This window comes from Spermophilus citellus, assembly GCF_964194105.1.
Source record: "Spermophilus citellus genome assembly, chromosome: 6".
Classification (NCBI taxonomy): Eukaryota; Metazoa; Chordata; class Mammalia; order Rodentia; family Sciuridae; genus Spermophilus; species Spermophilus citellus.
Genome location: NC_138187.1, coordinates 161,722,611 through 161,748,503, shown reverse-complemented (window position 1 = coordinate 161,748,503; position 25,893 = coordinate 161,722,611). Strand labels below are relative to the sequence as shown.

At 41.7% G+C, this 25,893-nt stretch overlaps 1 protein-coding gene across 1 annotated transcript; it reads right to left on the bottom strand.

Moving 5' to 3' along the window:
- LOC308651331 (L-selectin-like) lies at nucleotides 1-24,530 on the bottom strand (the record flags this gene model as incomplete). Its single annotated transcript, XM_081298244.1, has 7 exons — nucleotides 1-140; nucleotides 1,621-1,806; nucleotides 3,115-3,300; nucleotides 18,547-18,654; nucleotides 19,577-19,960; nucleotides 20,791-20,869; nucleotides 24,513-24,530. The coding sequence occupies 7 exons, from the start codon at nucleotides 24,528-24,530 to the stop codon at nucleotides 1-3; spliced, it is 1,101 nt and encodes a 366-aa protein (XP_081154370.1).
- Between the last annotated feature and the right edge of the window lie 1,363 nt (nucleotides 24,531-25,893).

Below are 25,893 nucleotides of genomic sequence, written 5' to 3'. Positions count from 1 at the left end.
TCACTTACCTTTTCTTAATCGCCTAGTGACACAAATGATAAATGCCAACCCAGAGAATGCAGTGACTATGGCTGCCACTGAAATGAGGAGTGAGTTATGGAGAACAAGAATTTTCTTGATCTTTGAGAAACTGTCTGGTTCTGAAACAGAAAGCAGGAAGGCACATATGAGACCACAGCATCATTTCCCTGGTGCAGCTCCTGATTCTTGACATTTTCCTTCCTAGCTTCCCATTACAGCCCCTTGATGACCATGACAGATGGGATGCATGGAAAGGCCCCCCCAGGAGTCTACCACAGAAACAGATTGGCCCAGCCTTTAGCCTAGTGCCTAGAGATTCTCTGTCGCCTGATGGGTGTTTGGTAGAATTCCTGGGAATGTCTACAAAATCTTGGCAAGAAAAGGTTATCATTGTATTGAGCTTTGTTCAATGGTTGGACCTCAGACACAGAGAAGATCTACAAAGTCAGATACAGCTTCAGGAAAAAGAGAAGCCAATGATTGACCTGGGAAACTTGTCAAAGGAAACGACTAGTGTTTTTACTTTAAAGCACACGTGTAATCGTAAGCACTAGAGGTTATTCACCAAGACCTGCACTGATCCATCAAGTGATGTAGGCCTACCACCTCCCTCCACTTCCTTCCCCAACAAGGAAAAGGACTCAGTTACACATCCTTTGTGAATATAAACTCAGTCCATTTGCAGTTTCATTTTTATTGAGAAAGTTCCAATGTGAGAAACCTGCCTTGGATACCTCCTGATGAAGGAAGCTACCTCCCATGTTGGCACAGGGTCCAACTGGGGCCCTTGATCCTCTAGCTGCTTTGCTGAGCACTCACACAATGCCTCCACCCGACTCTCAAATACAGGATGCTGAGAGGCTGAAGTTCCCAGAGGTACCAAACAGGCACCTGTTGGCTTGAGGAAGATGAGGGAATGGATGCTAGCCAGGCTGCAAAGCAAACGTACCCGACAACCTGAGGCTCAGAGGCCTTCTTGCCACTCTCTGCTGCCTGCCCCACTGCACTCCAGACACACAGAGGTTGGCTTCTCTAGTGACTTCTACAGACCCCAACCCAGGAGGCCCTCTGTAGCCTGTGCAGATGGCATGTGGGGCAGACCTTATGGCCATCCTCTCATATGCTAATTTAATGTGCCTTTGATCCAGCAAGTGTTGCTGGCACCTGTCAGGTGGAGGAGAGAGGAAGGTGAAGAAGACAGTCCTTCTCTTGCTCAGACTTGGGAGACATCAGCTGAGGGGCAAGTGAGAAGAATCCATGATTTGGGGAATTAGGTGGCCACGGATGACCTCTGAGGAGGCATTTCAAGGGACTAACAGAGAAGAGAAGTCAGATAGCAGAGGAAAAGAACAATGGAGAAGAGCTAAGTCACAGAGACAGCGGGTTAGATTTTAAAAGTTCAGACAGGAAGTGCTGAGAATGAAAAACAGAAATGGCTGTCACTAGAGGAGGAGACAAGGACAGCCAAGCATTTTATAGTAGTTAATGCATACAAACTTGTATTGTACAAAATGAAGCGTCAAGTTTAGTAGATGTGTCCCACCGTCTGTGTGTCCATCAGCCCCATCTTCAAGTCTTCTGTGTATTGGGCGAACTTACGTTGACATATTGGTTGAGGGCTGGACCAGATTCCAGAGGATCCACAAACAGTTCTCTTCTCCCCAATTAGCTCGGTTCCCTCTGAGCAGCTGAAGGTGCACGTGGAGGTAAAACTGAAGTTGGCCAGAGGGTGAGTGCAGTCCATGGACCCCAAGTCAGGTGCTGTCAGAGGCTCACACTGAATCACTTCAATGGAAAAGACAGAACAGAAGAACTCAAGATAGTACTTCGGAGCAGAGAACTCTCCCTTGATCAAAGATTTTTAGCCAAAGCTGTCTGACCTAAGATGGGACCATCCACAGGCATATAGCAGTCCTCATTTCTAGATGTTACTTCTGGTGATGCTTCCAGACTTTATCTTCTTGGAATGATGATGAGTGGTAGGTTGGGGGTGAAGCCCCAGCAGCCCTGATGAAGCAGCAGGGCACACACCTTGCCTAACAGCACCCTGGAGTATTCTCACAAATGTGCAGAATCTCCACCTTCTCTCCTGTTGTAGAGCTCACCCAGGAAGCTTTGAAAAACATCCCAACTCTACAATCCCAATTCTGTAAAATTTGGTAGATTAGACAATTTAGTTCTAGGATTTTGATAAAGGATTTTAATGTTTCTTTTGAGAATTGAACTACTTAAACTAGTGATTCAGAAGGATAAATGTAGAAAATGTCATCAGAACTTCCCATGTGCAGACAACCACCAATATTCTTCCATGTGGGGATAATCTTGGCAGTTAAAAAGGAAAAAAAATCTACGGGTATTTCAAATGTGAAGAGATGAAGAGATTGCTTTGTGGGTTTATTTGTACTGGAGATTAAACTCAGGTCACTTAGCCTCTGAGCCACATTCCAAGGCCTATTTTGTATTTTACTTAGAGACAGAGTCTGAGTGGGTTGCTTAGTGCCTCACTTTTGCTGAGGCTGGCTTTGAACTTGCCATCCTCCTACCTCAGCCTCCCGAGCCACTGGGATCACAGGCCTGTGCCTCTGTGGCCAGCTTGCTTTGTGTGTTTTTACAGCAGTGTTACTTCCCTGGTAGTTCACGTGAGAGGAAAAGCAAAAAAATATGTTAAGACACACCAAATAAACCAATCTAGAAAGACTTCCAACCCTGTGAAGAAAATTGGTTGGTATTGAGTAGGACACCATATAAAAAACAAGTGTTAATAAGAGGTGAGGAACAAAACTGAACTCTTCAGCAAGACTGATTGCTTACACCATGGCAATTAGAAAAATAAAATGAAAACGTAACCACATTATATTGCTGTAACCCAATTGCGCACTGATGGTTGGATTTAGAGGCAAACAACCCTTTTGGGGGGGGGTTATTTTTTGATTTTAGTTAGAATGATGCCTTAGAAAAGCATTACATTACAATCTATGCCTTATTAAATTATGATCCAAAAGTAAATAAAGACTTCTTCATGACTCTGCTCCATTTTCTAAAACCAGAAGCACAGGATGACCAATGCAAGGCCTCTAGTCTAAAGTCACTCACCTTGACAGGTGGGTTCTGGAGATGACCAGTTTCCAAGTGGGCCACATCTTGTTTTGCCATCTCCAAGTAGCTTTGTTCCCTCAGAGCATTTGAAGGCACACTGCGATCCGAAGCTGAAGGTTCCCAGAGGGTGAGTGCAGTCCATGCTGCCCAGCTCTGGGGCCTCCAAAGCCTCACACTGGACCACTTCAGTAAGGAAAGAGACAGTTTTGGGAAGGGTTAAGGGGGCCTGCTGCCTGGGTTTGAATCCCAGCTCAGCCAGTTGACAATGACGTGTCTTCAAGCAAGGTCACTTAAAGTCTGAAACTTCAATTTCTGCATCTATAAAAGGTCAACAATGATAACTATATTACTCTCATGAAGTTGGTGTGGGAAATACATGCCATTCAATTACTATAAATCAAGGACTCAGAGTACAGCACGCTTCATAGAAGATCTAATTAAATATAGGTAGTTTGTCATCATTGGCAGTAATTGGATTTTTAAAACTAAAATTGCATTAAAGGTGACTTACCAGCTTAGTTGGGAAATAATTCTAACCTCAGCCAGAGTATTTTTGACTGTTGGGAGCAGGAGGGTCAGAGAAAGAGCTGGTCTCCAAACTGAGTCTTCAATGCAGGAAAAAGATGAAAGTTCAGGAATCATCTTGGCCTCCATTCTGTCTTTATTCTACTTATCTCAGTTACAGAAGCTTAGCTCTTTGGATTTTGACCAACTTCTCAAAAAAGAGCATCAATTTCCCTGCTCTGATTGATAGTACAGAAGATGAAGTGAAAAGTTGGAAATCAGTGGGCTCATTTCAGGCCTTACCATCACATTTGGACAACTATTACATTCCAACTCTCATTTCTCACTCCTTTTCAATAAAAAATGAACCATAATTCTGACCTTACTCTTGAGAATTTAATGAAGATTGGTCTTAAGAAATTAGGAGAATTTTTCTATTTTCCACACTTAGTACAAGACCAAATGAAGGGAAATTGAACTTTCCAATTCAACTCAGGTGAAAAGAAAGTGCCTAATATATTCCAGTTATATCTGAGTCCCACATAGACAACCATGAAGAAAACACTATTGATCTTGGAAAGTCAAGATGGTAGATTAGAGGAAGGCTGCATTCCCATTACTCCATGGCTCAGGATGCAAGTACAGGAGTACCGCCTCTCAGCAAAATAGGGATTTAACTCCAGTTCCAAAACTGGACAGTCATAGTGTCTTAGAGACTCAGAAATTTGGATTAATTAAACAAAGAACATGAAGGAGCACATTAGAGCCAAGTCAGCTGCAGCAGTGGGCTGGTTCATGCAGAGGAGAGGGATAACAGAGAGGAACACAGGCACAGATTTGGATTCAAAAAGCCTGTAGATGAGAAAAGCAGCCTGAACTTCGCTGCTCCAGAGGCTATGCTGCAAACTGATGTTAGGAAAGTGCTCTGTGCTTCTCAACTAGCAGGCAAAGAACTGAATCGAGAGCCACCTTGAGGTGGCCATGCTGCAGTTGCTGCTGCAGGACTGGGAGGTCATAGCACGCATTGCCATACTGTCCCCCAAGTGCCTACCTCATGACCTAGGTTGTGCCTAGCAGAACATGAGTGAAACAGGCCCAGAGAAGATTGTACCCAGGGGGCTTCAGGCCAGAAAAACAAAGCAGAGCCCAATTCACTTTTCCTTTGGGTCTGGCAACTCGTGTGTTTTTTGAAGCAGGTCAGAAATCCGAAATGGAGGGTGTGAATACACTCAGGGGCTAAGCCTGGGAAGGCTGTGTTTGTGGGCATATGAGAACAAAATTCTCTCTTTCTATCTCCCTTTACTTTGGTTTCTTATTTTTTTTTCCTCCTCATTCTGATATGCATCACCTGCTGTATCTCTTCTGCATTCTCTCTATTAGTTTTTGAATATGTAAACTCTCTTCTACCATCCTATCACACTTCCTTTTCTCTAAATGAACTACACTTTCCCCATCTTTTATAACTACTGCTTATATAACTCCTGCCCCCACCATTCATGTTGATGCAATTATCATTGCTGTGGATAACACACCTGACATGTTCTGCTTTCTTTAATGCTAGATCTAGTTTGGGTTCTTAATTATTTTTGCTGTTGGTAATTGCTGACACTATCATTCCTGTTTTTTTGTGGTCATTAATGTATATGTCATAGTAGAAACTGAGCATTTATTTTAATGCTATAGATTGATTGCATCAGTTGTTGCTACTGTTTGTTTCCCCTATTCTATGAGGTGCTGGGAGACTACAAGTTCACAGAGTGGAGACTCTGTTGCTGAACTAAAACTCAGCCAAAAGACAGCACACCTCTGTGCACAATTTAATGACATCCAAACTTTAGCTATACTTTAGTACAAAGAATAGAAAATACAAAAACACAAACTAATAACCAGACCCCAAGTAGGAATTGCTAGAAGTGGACCCTCAGGTCCTACTCACAGACACCTATCCCTACAGTAAAAACAGAAAGAATTAATGCGAAGTCTGTGGATACCACACCTATTACCCTATCCCAATCTAGATCACTCTACAACACTTTGGCAAGTGAAGGACATGCCTAAAAAATCCTAAAATTATGGGGCTTTGGATATAGCTCAGTTGATAGAATTATTGCCTCACATGCACAAGGCCCTGGGTTCGATCCCCAACACCACACACACACACACACACACACACACACACACACACACCCCAAAGTAAGGGTATAAGAGGAATTTGTCCCAACAGATGCATAAAACCCAACACAGACATACAAGAAATATGTAAAAACAAGGTGAACACCATATAAAGGTCATACATAGTACCAGCAACTGACCCCAAATATAATGAAATGAATGAAATATCAATTAAAGAATGATTATAAAAATGATCACTGAATTCCAAGAGAACACAGGAAAAAACTGAATGAATTAAGGAAATTAGTACAGCATATGAATGAGAAATTCAATAAAGAGACAGAGATATAGAAAAGGAACCAAACAGAAACCATGGAAATGAAAGACATAATAAATCAAATAAGATGTTCAACTGAAAGTCTCTCTGATAGAGTCAACCATTGTGAAGACAGAATCTCAGACTGGGAGACAAAGTGGCCAGAAATGAACATTCAGACACACTAAAGAAAGCAAAATAAGTAACTATGATCAGAATGAATAAGAACTCTGGGACAATATTGAGACCAAACTTAAGAATCACTGGAATTGAGGAGGGTTTTGAGATACAGGCTAATAGAATGGATAACCTCTTCAGGGAAATAACAACCGAAAATTTTCCAAACCTTGAGAGTGAGATGGATATTCAGATAAAGGACACATTCAGACCCCAAATAGGCAAGATCAAAGAATAACTTCTCCACAACACATTATAATTAAAATGCCTAATGTACAGAACAAGGATAGAATTTTTAAAGCCTCAAGAGAGAACCTAAGGTTACATTTAGAAGCAAGCCAATCAAAATTACTTCTGATTTCTCAGTACAAACTTTAAAAGTCAGGAAGTATTGAAATGTGTTCCAAGTTCTGAAAGAAAATAAAGATCAAACAAGATTGCTATATCCATACTTCAAAATCAAGATGAAATAAGAACTCTACAAGATAAGCAGAAACTAAAATGATTTATGACTACTAAGCTGGCAATACAGAACCTACTTAAAGAAATACTACAAACAGAAGAAATAAAAAACAAACCCCAGAGCTCAAAGATCAACAGATATCATTTGAAGAGTAGCTAAGCAAATGAGAAACAGGACCAAATTAAACATTAGAAATAAATCAAAATGGCAGAAATTAATAAACATCTCTCTGCAATAACATTGAATGTAAAAGGTCTCAACTCTTCAATTGAAAGACATAGGCAGACAGAACAGATAAAAACAAGATCCTCTAGGCTATTTTCAAGAGACTCACCTTACATGCAAAGACAGCCACAGGCTGAAAGTGAAAAAATGGAAATTTATATACCATGTAAATGGAGCCTGAAAACTAACAGGAATAGCTACTCTCGTATTGTAATAAAGCAGAATTCAAGTCAAAATTAATCAGAAGAGACAAATAAAGTCACTTCATACTGGTAAAGGGAACGATCAACAAGAAAATATAACCATAATAAATATTTATGCCCCAAACATGGGTGCAACTAATTACATAAGAGAGACACTACACAAATTGAAGCCTCAGATGGACACAATACTATAATACTGGTGATTTCAGCACACCTCCCTCAACATTAGATAGGTCAAAACTCAGTTAAGATACTTTGTACCTGAAAAATACAATAAGTCAAGTGAACGTAACAGACATCTATAGAATACATCCAATAAGAGCAAATACAATTTCTTCTCAGTGGTTCATGGAACCATCTCCAAACTAGACCATATTTTAGGCCACAAAGCAACTTTTAGTAAATACAAATAAAAATTGATATAATTTTTTTACTGCTGGTCAGATCATAATGGAATGAAATTTGAATTCGACACCAAAAATCCCTACAGAAATTATATAAACACATGGAGATTGAACAATACATTCTTGAATGATGAATGAGTGATAGAAGAAATCAGGGGACATTTAAAAATTCTAAGATTCGAATGAGAATATGATACAACATACCAGAACTTTTGGAATACTCTGAAGCCGGTTCTAAGAGGAAGGTTTATAGCTATGATTGCCTATGAAGAAAACTAGAAAGATCTAAAATAAATAACCTGATAATGTAACTCAAGGCCCTTTACAAATGAAGAACAAACCAATCATGAAATGAGTAGAAGAAAGAAAATAATTAAGAGTTTAAATCAATGAAATTGAGAATTTAAAAAAAACACAAAGGATCAACAAAACAAAAAGTTGGCTCTTTGAGAAGATAAAAAAGTTTGATAAACCCTTAACAAACTAACCAAAAGAAAAAGAAAAAAATACCTAAATTAATAAAATCAGAGATGAAAAAGAATAAATCACCAAAGACATCATAGAAATCCAGTGGATTATTAGAGACTACTTTGGAAACTTATACTCCAACAAATTGTAAAACCTAGAATAAAGGATACATTTCTAGACACATACAATCTGTCAAAATTGAATCAAAAGGACATAGAAAATTTAAACAGACCAGTAACTAGTATAATATTTTTTTAAAACTTCCATAAAAGAAAAATCCATAATCAGATGAATTCTTCTACCAGACCTTTAAAGAAGAATTAAGGCCAATGCTCCTCAAATTATTCCATGAAATGGAAAGGAATGGGACACTTCCAAATTCATTCTATGAAACCAATATAACATTCATACCCAAACTAGATAAGAACACTAGATAAGGAAAGAGAATTACAAACCAATATCCTTGATTAACTTAGATGCAAAAGTCCTTAATAAAATATTAGCAAATAATATTGAACAAGATATTCAGAAGATTTTACATCATGATCAAGTTGGTTTTACCCCAGAGATGTAAGGATGGTTTAACATATGCAAATCAATAAATGTAATTCATCACATAAATAGAATTCAGGACCAAAAAATCTTAACCATCTCAACATATACAGAGAAAGCCTTTGACAAATTTCAGCACAGATTCACGATTTAAAAAAAAAAAAAAACACTGTTAGAAATAGAAGGAACCTCACTCAACATCATAAAAGATATATATGAAAAACCCAAAACCAACATCATAGTAACTGGGAAAAAAACGAAAGCATTCCCTTTAAAATCTGGACCAAGAGACAAGGATGCCCACTATCACCACTCCAATTTATATATACTAGAAATTCTAGCCAGAGCAGTTAGGTAAGAGAAGGAAATAAGAGGGATAAAAATAGGAAAGGAAAATGTCAAACATAGCTGTTTGCAGATGATATGATCCTATACTTAGAAGATCCAAAAAGGTCCACCAAAAGACTCCTTAATAAACAAATTCTGCAAAATCAACCTACAAAAATCAATAGTTTTCCTATATACCAACAATGAAACTGCTGAGAAAGAAATCAGGAAAACAATTTTATTCACAATAAATAGACTCAAAACAATAAAATACCTAGGAATAAATCTAACCAAGGCGGCAAAAGACCTCTACAATGAAAACTATAGAAACTTGAAGGAAAAAATTGAAGACACAGAAGATGGAAAGTCCTCCTATGTTTATGGATAGGCAGGATTAACATTGCTAAATGGCCATATTACCAAAAGCAATATACAGATTCAATGCAATCCCCATAAAAACACCGATGACAGTCTTCACAAGACTTGAAAAAATTCACTTGGAAGAATAAAAGACCCAAAATAGCCAAAGCAATTCTAAACCAAAAAAAGCAAAACTGTATGGTACTGTCATAAAAATAGACACATAGTAAAGGACTATTCACCTCATGATTTTGCCTTTCAACAAAAAAATTATAAAGCATGTCAAAGGCAAGAGAAAATGAGTCTGAAACTTAAAAGTGATTATCAGAACCAAATTCAGTATGGTTCACATGTTTGAAGTAAAGGACTTGGAATTGAAAATAACTATAATTATTAATAAGCTATTTGACTCCAAAGGACAAGGTAGAAAACATTCAACACAGGATGAATAATGCTGACAGTGATATGCCAACTATAAGAGAAAATTCACAGGAAATATTGCAAATTAAAAACACATTTAGTGAGCATAGTACACCTGACAGAAGAAACAGAAAACTTGATGATATGACAATAGAAATCACCCAAACTGAAACAAATGGTGCTGGGAAACTGGTTATCCATATAAACAAGAATTAAACTACATCTTTTTCTCTCACCTTGCAAAAATATCAACTCAAAATGAATCAAAGACCTATAGGAATTAGACTAGAAACTTTACTACTCCTAGAAGAAAATGTAGAGGCAACACTCAGGCATATAGGAACAGGCAACGGCTTTCTCAGTAAGACACCTTAAAGCTCAGAAAATAATGCCAATCTTAATAAATGGGATTGAATCAAATTTTAAAACTTTCTGCACAGCAAATGAAACAATTAAGAATGTGAAGAGAGAACCTACAGAATGGGGAAAATCTTTGCTAGGTACTCTTTTGATTGAGTATTAATATCCAGAATAAAGAACTCATAAAACTTAACACCAGAAAAACAAATAACCCAATTATTAAATGGGTAATTGAACTAAACAGACAATTCTCAAAAGAGGAAATACAAATGATCGAGAAATTTATGACAAAATGTTCAACATCATTAGCAGGGAAATACAAATCAAAACTACACTGACATTTCATCTTATGACATCATCATCAAGAATCTTAAAACAAAACAAAAAAAAAAAGGAATCTTAAATCACAGTCATCAAGAATACAAACACAGCTGGGATGTGGCACACACCTCTAATCCTAGTGGCTCAGGAGGATGAGGCATGAGAATCACAAGTTTGAAGCCAACCTCAGCAACTTAGCCCCTAAGCCATTTACTGAGACCCTGTCTCAAAACAAAAAATTAAGGGATATGGCTTATTGGTTAAGTTCCCTTGGGTTCAATCCCAGTAAATAATAATGATGATGATGATGATGATGATGATGATAATGATGATGATGATGTGGGGGAAAAGGAACACTTTTACACTGTTGCTGGGATTCTTAAATAGTACAACCATTATGGAAATCAGTAGGAAGCTTCTTCAAAAGACTAGACATGGAAACCATATGACCCAGCTATTCCACTGCTCAGTACTTGTCCTAATAATGTCCGCATACGATAGTGTGATACAAGCATACCCATGTTTGCAGCAGCATAATTCACAAAAACAAACTGTAGACCCAACCTAGGTTTCCACTTATTGATAAGTGGATAAAGAAAATATGGTATATATATATACACACACATACACACACACATACATACATACATATATACACACAATGATATTTCATAAAACATAAAGAAAAATGAAATAATGTCATTTGCTGGAAAATGGATAGAACTTCAGAACATTATGATAAATGAAATAAGCCAAACTCAGAAGGTCAAGTGTCACATGGTTTCTCTCATATGTGGAAGCTAAGAGGAAAAGGGAAAAGAAAATGGTGGGGGATCTCTTGAAAATCAAAGGGAGATCAGTAAAAGAAGGGGACAAGGAGGAAGGAAGACTGGAGGGAGGGGAAAGTAAAACAACAACAACAACACCCACTGCTGATCTCAAGAAGTCCTCAGAACCAGGGTGGATGGATCACCAAACTCAAAACCTAGGCAATAAATGAGAAGGAGACACGTGCAGCAACTGGAACATGGAATCACAAGATTGTTCTGCATTTTCCCAGACTGTACCCCAGAACTACAATGGCAAAGCCACTAATCAGAAGTCACTGACCTTGACAGGTTGGTTCTGGAGATGACCAGTTTCCAAGTGGGCCACATCTTGTTTTACCATCTCCAAGTAGCTTTGTTCCCACAGAGCATTTGAAGATACACTGTGAGCTGAAGCCGAAGGTGCCCAGAGGGTGAGTGCAGTCCATGATGCCCAGATCTGGGACCTCCAAAGCCTCACACTGGACCACTTCAGTAAGGAAAGAGACAGTGTTGGAAAGGGTTAAGAGGACCTGCTGCAGGATCTGAATTCCAGCTCAACCATGTACTTTCAAGCAAGGTCATTTAAGCCCTGCAACGTCAGTTTAATCATTTATAAAAGGTCAAAGATGATAAGTGCATTAACCTCATAGAGCTATTCCAGGAGCTACATATCATTCAATTTCTGTAAGTCAAGTGCTTAGAACAGAGTAATGCTCTTAAGAAGTCCTAAGTGTTGGGTTTCTTCTTCATATTGTTATCTGTGGCATTATCTGGACAGATGATTCAAAGTCAGATTGGTAAGTGGGAACGAAGAGCTTGGAAGGGGAATAACTATTATGTGAGCTCAGTATACCGGAGAGTTGGCAGTGAGAGGTTCAGAACAAGAATGGCCAGGATAATAGATGTTTTAGGAGAGAAGGAAAAGGCATTAGAATAATCCTGGTGTCCATTCCGTTCTTACTATCCTTAATTCAGATGCAGAGGAGAGCTCTTTGGATTTTGACAATACTTTCCAGAAACTGTATCAATTCCCAGGCTTTCAGTGTTAGTCCCAGATCAAATTCAGACTTGGAAACCAATGGCTACATGTTTCATGCCCTTTCATGCCATTTGGGCAAGGATTGCACTTCTGATGTCCTTCCTTTTTGATCAAAGGTGGGCCATCCATCTGACCTTCCCCTTAAGATTCAATGAAGATGAGACTCAAATTACTAGAGTTCCTTATTTTCCAATAAAGTCCAAGACGAAATGAAGGAAAACTATCATCCAATTTAATTCAGGTGTGTAGAGAGTGTCTGATCTATTCCAGGAATAGTAGAGCCCCACAGGCATGAATAAGACACCACTGATCTTCAGAAGGCTTCAGTGCCAGGGCAGATGGATAACTGAACTCAACAAGTGCAGGTTAATAAAACATGTGCTGCAACAGGAACACGGGACAGCAAGGCTCTTCAGGGCTTTTTCAGGCTGTAACCCAGGACTACCATGGCAAACCCTCCAGTCAGAAGTCACTCACCTTGACAGGTTGGTTCTGGAGATGACCAGTTTCCAAGTGGGCCACATCTTGTTTTACCATCTCCAAGTAGCTTTGTTCCCACAGAGCATTTGAAGATACACTGTGAGCTGAAGCTGAAGGTTCCCAGAGGGTGAGTGCAGTCCATGCTGCCCAGATCTGGGGCCTCCAAAGCCTCACACTGGACCACTTCAGTAAGGAAAGAGACAGTGTTGGGAAGGGTTAAGAGGACCTGCTGCCTGGGTTTGAATCCCAGCTCACTTGACAACCCTGTGTCTTCAAGCAAGATCACTTAAAGCCTGCAACCTCAGTTTCTTCATGCATAAATGGTTAATGATGATAAGTGTATTAACTTCATGGAGTTGGTAGGAGCTACATGTTATTTGATAACTATAAGTCAAAACCCTAGAACAGATCCTGGCTCTTCAGAAGTCCTACCTAAATATTCACTAATCTTCACATTGTATCATTGGAATTATCTGGGGAGAGAATTTTAAACCCAGACCAGTTCAAGTGGGAGTGAAGGCCTTGGCTGGGGAACAACTATCACACCAGAGCCTGAATACACTGGAGTATTGGGAGTCAGAAATTCAGAGCAAACAGGGATCTGCATAAGCAGACTTCTTGGAAGGGGCGTGGTAAAACTCCAGGAATCCTCCTGCCCTCTGTTCTGCTGTTTTTCCCTTTAGGTTCATTGCAGAAGTTTAGCTCACTGACTTTTGACTACCTTCTCCACTATTGATTTTCCTGCTCTGACTGGTGGTTCAAAGATCAGACTCAGAATTGGAAACCACAGCCTGTACATTTCATGCCATTTCATGACCTTTCATTCCTTCTGACCTCGTCCTGAGACTTCAGTGAAGATTGGTCTCAAGCTACAAGGAGAATTTTTCTATATTCCACAGTCAGTACAAGTCCAAACTAAGGAAAGTAAATCATTCAATCTGATCAGGTGCACAAGAAAGTGCCAGGGGAAATAGGTAACTGTAGATGACCTCAAGAAATGTGTGGGCGATGAGAATGAAATACATGGAGCAACACGGAGTAGCATGGACACAGATAGCAGGACTTCTGCGTTTCTCATGAACCAGGACTACCATGGCAAAGCCTCCAGTCAGAAGTCACTGACCTTGACAGGTTGGTTCTGGAGATGACCAGTTTCCAAGTGGGCCACATCTTGTTTTACCATCCCCAAGTAGCTTTGTTCCCTCGGAGCATTTGAAGGTACACTGTGAGCCAAAGCCAAAGACTCTCAAAGGGTGAGTGCAGACCATGCTGCCCAGCTCTGGGGCCTCCAAAGCCGCACACTGGACCACTTCAGTAAGGAAAGAGACAGTGTTGGGAAGAGTTAAGAGGGCCTGGTGCTGAGATTTGAACCCAGCTCGGCCAGGTAATAACCATGTGCCTCAGGCAAGGTCGCTTAAGCCTTGCAACTTCAGTGTCTTCATCTACAAAAGGACAAAGATGATGACTGTATTAATCCCTGGTGGGAGAGCTGCATGCCACTGAATTACTGCATGAAACGCCTAGAACATACATGGCTTGCCCTAACTAGATCTTAACTATTCTTCACATAGGCGCTATTGGCATTATCTGGAGAGAGAACCTAAACCTGATGGGTATAAGTGGGAAGACCAGAGTGGCTGGGAGTAACTATTAGATCTCTGCCCCTGAGGTACTTTAGTGTGTTGGGATTTGGAGTTTCTGAGAAAGAGTACACCTCCATATTCTGTTCTCTTGGAAGGGGAGAACATAAAGTTTAGAAATCATTCTGTCCTTGAGCCTGCATTATTCTCCTAAGCTAAGAGGAAATTCAGTTCTTTGAATTTTTTTACAATCCTCCTCAGAAAATGTGTCTATATCTCTGCTCTGATTGTTAGCACAGAAGACCAAAAGAAGACTTGGAAATCAAAAGCTACATATTTGGAACGTTCTATGCCATTCCGGCAAGAATTACAACATATTGTCTTATTCCTTATGAATCAAATACAAGCTTTCATTTGGATATTGCTCTTCAAATTTCAATGAAGAATAGATTCAAGGAATTAGGAGAATTTTTCTATATTCTATAAAGAGTACAAGTCCAAATGAAGGAAAATTGTTACCTGATTCAGTTCAGGTGCACAAGAAAAGTGCCTGATTGCAGGCAGAGCCTGAGTGCAGCAGATGCAGTCACAGATATGGCACCAGTAGACCCCATGAGGCTCCCAGTGCTGGGACACATGGGTAACTACAGAAAGGGACTCAAGAGTGTGGGAGAAGGGAAAAGGAACACGAGGAGCAATGGAAACAGATCAGGGCTTTGGGGGGGCTTTTTCAGACTGTAAACCCAGAACTACAATGGCAAAGCCACTAATCAGAAGTCACTGACCTTGACAGGTTGGTTCTGGAGATGACCAGTTTCCAAGTGGGCCACATCTTGTTTTACCATCCCCAAGTAGCTTTGTTCCCACAGAGCATTTGAAGGTACACTGTGAGCTGAAGCTGAAGGTTCCCAGAGGGTGAGTGCAGTCCATGCTGCCCAGATCTGGGGCCTCCAAAGCCTCACACTGGACCACTTCAGTAAGGAAAGAGACAGTGTTGGGAAAGGTTAAGAGGACCTGCTGCCTGGGTTTGAATCCCAGCTCACTTGACAACCCTGTGTCTTCAAGCAAGATCACTTAAAGCCTGCAACCTCAGTTTCTTCATGCATAAATGGTTAATGATGATAAGTGTATTAACTTCATGGAGTTGGTAGGAGCTACATGTTATTTGATAACTATAAGTCAAAACCCTAGAACAGATCCTGGCTCTTCAGAAGTCCTACCTAAATATTCACTAATCTTCACATTGTATCATTGGAATTATCTGGGGAGAGAATTTTAAACCCAGACCAGTTCAAGTGGGAGTGAAGGCCTTGGCTGGGGAACAACTATCACACCAGAGCCTGAATACACTGGAGTATTGGGAGTCAGAAATTCAGAGCAAACAGGGATCTGCATAAGCAGACTTCTTGGAAGGGGCGTGGTAAAACTCCAGGAATCCTCCTGCCCTCTGTTCTGCTGTTTTTCCCTTTAGGTCCACTGCAGAAGTTTAGCTCACTGACTTTTGACTACCTTCTCCAGAAACAGAAGATCAGACTCAGACTTGGAAACCACAACCTGTACATTTCATGCCCTTTCATGGCCCGTGAAAAATGTGTGTCTCATGTCTTATTCCTTATGATCAACATAGAGCTCTCCTTCTGACCTCGTCCTGAGACTTCAGTGAAAATTGGTTTCAAGCAATGAGGAGAATTTTTCTATTTTCCACATTCAGTACAAGTCTGAATCAAAGGAAATTAAATGGTCCAATTCAATTCAGGTGCACACAAAAGTGCCTAATGTATTCCAGGCACAACCTGACTCCCAGAGATGCAACCAGGAATAAGGCAGTTGTTGATCTTAAAGAAGTTTTCAGTGTGACTCTCAACAAGCATGGAAACAATGAGAATAAATACATGGAGAAGATGGAGCATAGATGAGCAAGACTCTTCTGCATTTTCTCAGACTGTAAACCCAGGGCTATTATGATATAGTATTTAGTTGGAAGTTACTCACCTTGACAGGTTGGTTCTGTAGAGGACCAGTTTCCAGATGGCCCACAACTTATTTTATCCAGACCAAGTAAGCTTGTTCCCTCAAAACATGCAAAGTCACACTGTGAGCTGAAGCTGAAGTCTCCCAAAGGGTGATTACAGATCATGGTACCCATCACTGGCGCCTCCAATGCTTCACACTGGACCACTTCAATAAGGAAAGATACAGTGTTGGGAAGGGTGAAGGGCCTAGTGTCTGGACGTGAATCCAAGGTCTCCACTTGATAACCATGTGCCTAGTTTGCTATCCAAGAAAATATTTCTGGAAGGAATGATTCCTGGACTATGTCTCGAAGATGAACAATAGTGTCAGCCACATGTTAAACATGATAACAAACCCTTGAGAAAATTCAATGATAAAAAACACACTTGGCAAATGGGAAAACACAAGTATTTTGATGTTACTTGAAGGAAAGAGGTGACAGAGAATGATGTCTGATGTGATTAGGAAGAAATATAGGAACTCAGATTAAATACTCTTCACTTTTTTTGTTAATATAATGAGGACCAAGATCAAGTTTATGTTAGGTCTTGAGGGGCTTTGATTTCATCTGTAGGACAAGTGTTAAGCACAAATATTAGGGTGGATGGTCACACATATAGGCTATATTTAATTATTTTTTAATTGTTAGCAGGCATGAGCAATATATTTGAGGGAAGCAAATTTAAAGGTATGGATCACATCTAGAAGAATATGTCAATCATTTAGAAGAAAGACAATGTGGGCAGTGACAGAGTTGACAACAGGACACAAATTGGAGAAAATCATAATTTCTGAATATTGATAACGGATTACCTTGCATACATGTTGGGGGAGGTGAGACTGTCACAGCAGTGCCTGTGAGCATAGTAGCTCTACAGGCAGATAAAGAGTGCATAAAGGAAAGCTGGCTGGGACAATTGACTTGATATTCTTTTAGATATCACCAAATAAATCCTTCACATATTTGGAGTTGAGGGCTCAAGACAGATTTTTTCAGTCCAAAGAGAAATCTGTGGGTCCACAAAAGTAAGAAAGTTTGACAAGTCATAAAAAGCCATAGGAAAAGATGGAAGTTGAAGTTAATAGTGTTAAAGAGCTGGGATTCCTGCCTATGTAGGAACCCAGACGAGTGATGTTATGTTGAAACAGAAACAGAAAAGAAAGGCATGATGGAAAGCAAGACCAAAAAAAAAAAAGAAAAAAAACCTAAATGTTTGAAAGCAGAGGAATGGGAATACATTTATATAAGGTTTAAAAAATAAAGTTCCAGAACAGGAGTAAAATTTTAGGTAGCAGTCCTGGCTCAGAGATTAAGAAAAATGAGTTGGATCTATTCCAGTCAGTTGACATCTGAATCCACTTTGGCTTTAAGTCATATTCTTTACAAATATTGCTTTTTTCAATAATTTTCTATTCTATGCATCAGACACCTAAAACTTATTCTGAAACTACCAACATCAGTCAAAGTATCGCGTGTCTCCTTCAGTAGTAGGTGACAGGGTCAAGGCCTGGCTTTAACCTGGGTGTTCCCTCCTTTCCATTTCCACCTCCTTGCCTCTGAGTGACTGACAAAGACCAGGAAGAGCCTCTCCATCGCCCACCATGTGCTTCCGGGTTAACTGTCCACTTGCCGGGGAAGACTAAGGAGCCGCTCACTGCAGATAAGGCTGGGCTCCTTCACCAGCAGCTCCAGGCCCTGGGCTCACTGCAGCTTGTCTCCCTCACACTCAATTGTGAACAGATAAGATTTCCCTTAACTAACCAAAAATCCTTTAAGGGAAGGTTTTATGACAGATCTTCCATTTGTTCTCCTGAAATACTTAGCCCAAGTGAACATGGAGAATTTGCTGTTACACATCTCTGACATATGCTATGTATCATCATGAACTTTTCTCCTGGCTTTCCCTGTCATCACTTTATAAAAAAGTGAGATTGCCTTCTGTGTAACTCTCTCCTAAGAGTAAACTGTACAGTTTCTTTCAGACTAAAGAACTCTAATTAAGTCATTAAGCTCATCAGTTTGTGAGCTCCCTGAGAGCAGGAATCGATCTCCCCTGACTCCTTACATTAGCGTTCAATACACACCTGTTTCTTGTAGAAATCAGAAACACCTGTGAAGTGAATTGAACCTTACACTGACATGTGGAATCTTTGCAGACAGATAACACCTTGCAAAACTATAACTTCTGATCACAACTTCCCATTTCTCAGAATGGCTAGTATCATTTCATCCCAACCAACTCCCATCATAAGCTACAGTGAGTCTTGTTACTTGCAAAGGAGTGAAGGGGCTTACCAAACTGACACTGGGGCCCATAGTGTCCAGCATCACAGTTACAGGTGTAATTGTTGATGGTTTCCACGCATTCTCCGTGGCCACTGCATGACCCGGGTGTGCAAGAAGCTTTAAGAGGGTCAGAGAAACAGTGTCTCAATTGATTGCCTTTTAGGATTAATAGATATTTCTTTAGTCATAGGTAACTGCTTATCTGCGCTATTTTAATAAGCAGGAAAGGTTTATTTATATGTTCAAAGCACTTTTGCATAAAAATCACATGCTAAAAATTCAGTTTATAAAATATGCTAGGCATACAGCCCAGGACACATGTGTGCTTTTAAAGTCAACTTGCTGAGAGTTACATGCTGACACCTGGGGAGATGTTGCTTAGGCTGCTTACACTGAAACTCTTGAAATGGCTGGCTTTCAGTGCAATGATGGGTAAATGAAGGCTGGGCCTCACCCACCTCTGCACTGTGCTTGGAGTCCTTCCTTATGGGAAGCACCAAGATAAAAAGTCCAAATTTCTAAAGGAGCAGAGATTCCAGTTTACGAGGAACCAAATGAACCATGTTTCAGTGATAAAATCCTAAAATCCGGCTTGGAAAAATCCTGGCTGGGCTGGAACTGTTGTAATACCCACCCAACAAGCCTGTGTAGTGTTGTGCCAGGAGGTCACGGAGGCAGCTTTCAGCCCAGGCTCCTGCTTTACAAGGAGGACACAGGCCAGGTGAGCCCAGCTCTCAGCCAGCCCTGCTCTTGGTGTCCACTTCCTGCCCTCCATCAGTGGCCCTAGCTGTCTAACTCCTCCTCCCTGCCTCCCATATAATGTACTTAGCACCTGGATGGGACGGGAATTAGGGGTATGGGTGTGGGGTGTAGGAACCGGCTTCACACACCAGAAATGCTCAGCAGTGACCTGGTCCATGCCTAGTTGGGGGACAGGAAGCAGATCAGAGTGAGCTAGCTCCTGCTCCCCTTCCCAGCACTCCCATGGGGTAGGTCTGATTATTCTAGCTCAGGTCTTCCTCGTGGCCTGGTCCCCCACCTGTGTAGCAGAGGGCTGCCTTTGGTTTGTGGCAGGCTTCATCGTTCCACTTGCCCCCATATCTCATCCTCTTAATGTAGATCTCCACACAGTCTTCCTTGGCCCTATTGTTGGGCTCTCCAGGTCCCCAGTTCTCTGCTTCTTTTGTGAGAGGCTTGTTGGTTCCCACCCATGTCCATATGTTTCCTATCTTCCGGATTCCTATCCAGTAGTAAAAACGGTTGAAGGGCACCATCTTCTCCAGGTACTCAATTTCTCTCTTATTTTGTATGGCAACTAAATCCGTGTACCTTTCTTTGCAGAACTTTCTAGCACTTTCCCAGTTCATGGGTTGTTCAGAATAGTGGTAGGTCCAACAGTCAGTTCCATGATGTGCCAGGAATTCTGAAAGACAGAGCAGGAAGCATGTCTACTCAAGTGTTTCAGCTGAGAAGAGCCCAGCTCTTGTCTCCAGGCTGAGCTGCCACTCAGAGAGGAGGAGCTGAGGGCCCAGGAGGGTAAGTGACCACTCAGTATCAAGCCCTAGTTGTTAGCAGATGGGATGCAGAACCAAGATCTCTGCTTGAACATGGGATATCTTCCTTGTGGCATTGTTTTTTATGGTTACAATGGCTTTCTAGGTCTATTTTGTAAAATGTTTTTTTTTTCCTCAAAATTCCTTTATGAGAAATTTAACTAGCATTTTAGAAATTCAAATTTCATTTTCTTATTGATTGTCAATCATTTAAAACGAATTGAAGTATAATATCATAAAACTCCAATACTTATAGTCTACTATTTTATCCTGGGATGATTTCCTAAAGGCCGACATGGGGAAAGGTCCCAGCTGTGGCTGGAGCATCTTGAGACTCACAGAAAACTTCCAACATCACTGAGAGGAGGACCAAAAAGGTGACCAAGTCCCCTGCCCTGAAGGAGTTCACACTGGAACGGCAGAAATTGCTTTATTCGCTAACCTTATTCATTCTCAATTGAAAGCTTTTGTGGGATTGTCGGGATTTGGAGTCTGCAGCACAGGCTGTGGCAGGCAAGATTGGGGTTGTGGGTTCTTGGGGAAGTACCAAGGGCTTGAGGAAGAAGAGAGAGGTCACAGAGGGATGGAATTGGTAGAGGTCCACCTAATAATTTTCCCTGCATCTATGCACACTCAGTGGATGTTTGAGAAAATGAACATAAATTAAAAGGCTTAGAAATGTGTGGCTGTCACAACATACCCCAGCAGAGCACTGTCCAGATCCACAACTTGGTGATCCACAAGCCCCTCTGTGCACTCTGACATTTCCTTGGAAATATCTGCAATAAAATACAGGACAATTTAGATTGGAGACAGGTTTAAAGCACCTGGGAGGGGTGGGGTACCTGCAACTTTCTGAAAGTTCCAGATAAAACACACAAATGCACAAACCCTGTCCCCCATCAGAGGTTTCCCAGACAAGGGAGAAAAAGTCACATCAAATCAACCCAAACCTCCTGCAGTTTTGTTCCATTTTGATTTCATGTTTCAGTCTCAAATTGCTGATCATCATTGCTCTGATGCTTTTCTATATCCCAGTAATTTTTGTGCCTGCTTGTCTATGGAGCTTTCAGGTCAAATTACTGAATATTTGTATATTTGTTAAGTCTTCCTTGGTGCTTAATGACCTTTGGTGTTTAGATCGACTGCTGTCTTCTCACACTTGATCATGATCAGTCAATGCTTCAAATACCTAAGAGAATTACATAACCAGACTCCAGAGAAGCAAAGCAGTTCATTTTCTTTTTTAAATAAGAAATAAATTTTTGAGAACTGAATGACAGCATCCCAGGTTCTCTGCAGCCCTGAGGGCCATGTTTTCTGCAGAGGACACCTCTCTGGCAGCACCATGTTTCACTGCCCAAGCACCACTTTCCTCTCACCAGAGACTCTCAGGGGAGGACATCGGCCACCTGACACCCTAGGATCACATTCTGAGACTGAGAGCATTTTGGGTTTCTGCATGTTAAAAACCAAAAATGAAATGGCTTGTTTCTTGTCCCATGCCCCCTGCCCCTCCAGCCCCAGGAGAGTTTCTCTGCGTGTCTAGAATCTCTGGGCCAAAGGCTCACCATGGCTTTGCTGGCTCCTTCTCTGGATCCACAGCCTTCAGCCTCTGCACTCAGCACCTGGGCTCTCTGGGTCCTTGTGGAGGGAGCCTGCTTGCTCCAGGGGAGGGCTCTGAGTGTCACCAGCAGGGCTCTCTCCACCCAGTCTCATATCCTCCTCCCTCCTCCCTCCCCTTCCTCCTCTTCTTCTCTCACCTCTTCCCCCACCCCTTTCCTTAGCTGGCCTCTGCCCCTCTCCCTGGGAACAGTGAGGTGTTGTGGTTGGATTCTCCTTCCTCTCCCACTTTCATCTTCCTCCCTCTTTCCCTTGTCCTGTGCTTCCTTCCTTCCCTTCTGCTGCCCCCCTTTATTGTTCTCATGCTGTTGTCTTCTTCCTCCTCCTCCTCCTCTTCTTCCTCCTCCTCCTCCTATTCTCTCCCTCCTCCTCCTCCTCCTCCTCCTCCTCCTCCTCCCTCCTCCTCTATCTCCTTATTAAAGCTAGACTAACTCCTAGCTACCTGTTGTAGGTGGCCCTGGTAATACCACAGTTCAAACTTCTATTTCAGACCATTTTTTTTAATTTACATATGACAGCAGAGTGCATTACAATTCATATTACACCTATGGAGCACAGTTGTTCACATCTCTGGTTGTACATAAAGTATATTCACACCAATTCATGTCTTCATACATGTGCTTTGTATAATGATGTCCATCTCATTCCACCATCATTTCTAACCCCATGCCCTCTTCATTCCTCTCCCACCCCTCTGCCCTATCTAGAGTTTGTCTATTCCTCTCTTGTTCGGACTCCCTACCCCACTATGAATCAGCCCCTTTATATCAGAGAGAACATTTGGCATTGGTTTTTAGGGATTGGCTAACTTCACTTTATTTCAAACTTATTATTTAAATTTCATAATTTATATAATAAATAAATTAATGTATTAATTAATTTGTTTGTTTGTTTGTTTCAAACAAATAAAAGGTGTCTGTCACACTTCAATAAGAGCTACCTGGCTCACTTGACAAAATCCAGTTCCTTCTCCTCCTTTCCTTGCTCGCCTCCTAGTGGAGAAGCTTGTGAATGGACCCCCTGAAGAGAATCCCTGAAGTCCAGGGGTTTAGGCTTTCTGCCCTGGGAAGGATTGGGGTCCACACATTTCTAAACTATAAAACGCATTTTATCTGTTGGATTTTATGAAGTATAAAACTTATTTCACTTCTGAACCAGAAAGTGTATTTTGTTTGATTTTATTATTTGTTTGTTATTCTATTTGGTAGACATTTCTATTTTTTTAAAGCCACACATAAATGCAGACTTCTCTGAAGAAAGCCAATTTGTGTCTTCTGGCACCCAGACAAGTTGGTTCAAGCCTCAGAGTTGCATAAATTCCCAGAGATTTCCTTCAGTTCAGGTCTTGTCAGGCAGAACGACCTAGACCCCAACCAAATCTCGCAGGGGAAAGGTGTCTTAGAGAGGGAGGTGATTATTTAGTGAACATTGTCAAATGCATAAGCAGTTGATTTACTTTCTGTACATTTTAAAATCTCTCTGTATATCGAGTTAGATTTCTAGCTACTTGGACCACATCAACCTAGCCCCTCACTGAGTCCATCCAGAGCTGTGGCTTTTGAATCTCAGCAAAGTTATTTTTCATGTGTTCATTTGAATCATGTGGATTGATCTTGTGTTTGTCAAACACATTTTTCCTGAGAACACAGTGAGAGACGTGGGGTAGAGTTAGAGCGTGTACGTGACGCCATGGGATGTTATTCTGCCTCTCAAGGAATGCGGTCATGGCACTGGTGTAACAGGAACCAGAGCTGAAACCACACTAAGTGAGAGAAGCCAGGCAGGGAGGCTGCACGCTGGACAAGTCCATTCTGTGGGATACCTGGAACAGGAGGAGCCACAGAGCAGGAGCTGGCCTGCAGGCCCATGGTGCTGAGGGAGCAGGTGACAGGGCTGTTCATGGAAGTGCTTTGGAACTAGGACAGGGGCTGGTGGCACAGTGCTGTGGAGGTGCTGGACTGTCCCCCTCATCACGGCTGCGTTTCATCACACAAACTTCAGCTCAATGTAGAAATCGAGCCAAGTGTGCACTGAGCTTAAAGAGAGGAGCTGGGGCAGCAGAGTCACAGGCACCTGTCAGCAGCCACTTGAAGGGCAGCAAGAGAAGGGGCTTACTGGACTGTGCCACCAGGTGGGGCTGGTGGCATGACAACCCACCACTCCCTGAGGGAGGAGCCACTGCTGGAAGGCCAGTGACCACCTGAGGGTGGAGGGAAGAGCCTCTGGGGGCCACTGAGAGCAGCATCCTAGGACCACAGAAGAACCATCGCCCCAGCTCTCCCAGCCTGCCCCTCAGAGGGCCTCGGCTCGCTGGCTCCTCGCCCAGCAAGGAGCTCCCACGGCAGTCCCCTCAGGTTGCCCTCCAGGCCTCCGTGGGACCCCTCCACAGATGCCTCCCCTCCACAGCCCTATCCAAACACCTCCACACGGCTCAGAGCGCCTCTCCCTGCACCTGGGGCCAAGCCACCTCCTGGACGGTTCACCATACCCCTGTCTCCACACAGCCTCGAGGTCCTTCCCACATGCTCCCCTGCTGCCCCTGGAACTCCTGCTTCGCAGTCGGCAAGCTCACCCATATGCTGCAGTTCTCCCAAACCTCCTTCTACCTTCCTCCATAGCAACCGCTGCCTCCTGGGGACATGTCTCCCCTGCAGATCTCTCAGGACAGTGACATTTTCTCCACACTCTGCAGGTGGGCCTCCTGCTTTCTGATGGGGCCCTTTTACACATCTTTGTTCCCCACCACACTGGAAAGAAAAGGAAGCGGCAATCAAATAACCCAGGATCTCTGAAGCTCACCGCACCAGGATGCGCCATCTTGTCACTGTCCTCATGGTGGTGACCCCAACTCCTCATGCACTGGTGGCTTTGGCACCTGGCTCCTGGTCCTCCTGTCCCTGGAAGCACCTCCCACAGCCATTTGTGACTGCACCATGCACTGAACACCTGTCCCACAGCAGGATCCTCACTCTCTAAGTCAAGGTCAGCCACTCCTCCCTGAGCACAGCCTCCACCTTGACACCTCAGGAGATTTCAGCATCTCTAAAGTCACATGATCAAGACGTCCTCCCATCACCTCTGTCCCCTGTTCCTGCTGGCTTGTTGCTCAATATCTCACTGTGATGCCTTTATTCCTACCCCATTGACCCCCAACCTGTTAACTCACCCCCCACTCCTTTTTATTTCACAGTGGGACTCATTTTTAGTTTTTATATTTTAATCATACATATTAATTTACACATTAATGTGGTTCAGTGTGATATTTCCGTACATGCCATACAGTGTTCATTGATCAAATTCAACCTCCCTTTGTCCACATCCTTCACACTCTTCTCAATCTCTGATAATCATTTTCTTCTTTCAGGTCAAATTTTTTAGCCTCCAAAGGAGAGGGAAACACATACCTGGCTTATTTCACTTTCCACAATATCCTCCAGTTCCATGCATTTTGCTGCAAATGACAAGAACCTATTCTTCTTTATGGCTAAACAACACTTCATTGTGATTAGACACCACATTTTTCCCTACTCATGGGCTGAATGTCACCACAGCATACTCAGGTATGCAGGGGTCTCTTTGCTGTGCTCATTTCATTTCCTCTGACCAAGGTAAATGACCTTTTGCTGTATCATGGAATTTAATTTGATTATTTTCTTGAGAAGTCTACATCTATGTTCATCAGGAAGATTGGTCTATTGTTTTCTATTTTGGCTATGTCTTCACTGGTTTGGGTGACAGGGTAAAGCTAGACTTATAGGATGTGTTTGAAGGGGTTTCTTCCCTTTCAATTTTATGGAACTTTCTGAGAAGAATTGACCTAAGCTCTTTTGTAAAGTTTGGTAAAATTCAGCAGTGAAGTCATCTGGTTTGGGTTCTTCTTTGTTGAGAGATTCAATCTAATTACTTGTTACTGGTTTGTTAATTTTTTTAATAACCTCATGGTCCAATTTTGGCAGGTCATAAGTGTCTATAAATGTGTCCATTTCTTCTAGGTTTCCCAACATATTAGTATATAATTTTTCAAAATAATTCCTAATGATCCTTTCTTGGTATAAGTTGTCATATCTCCCTTTCATTTAATTAGTTATTCTAATTTGTTATGCATAACGACACAATGCAATTTATTTCATATTACACATATAGAGCACAAGTTTTCAAGTCATTGATTGTATGCAAAGTA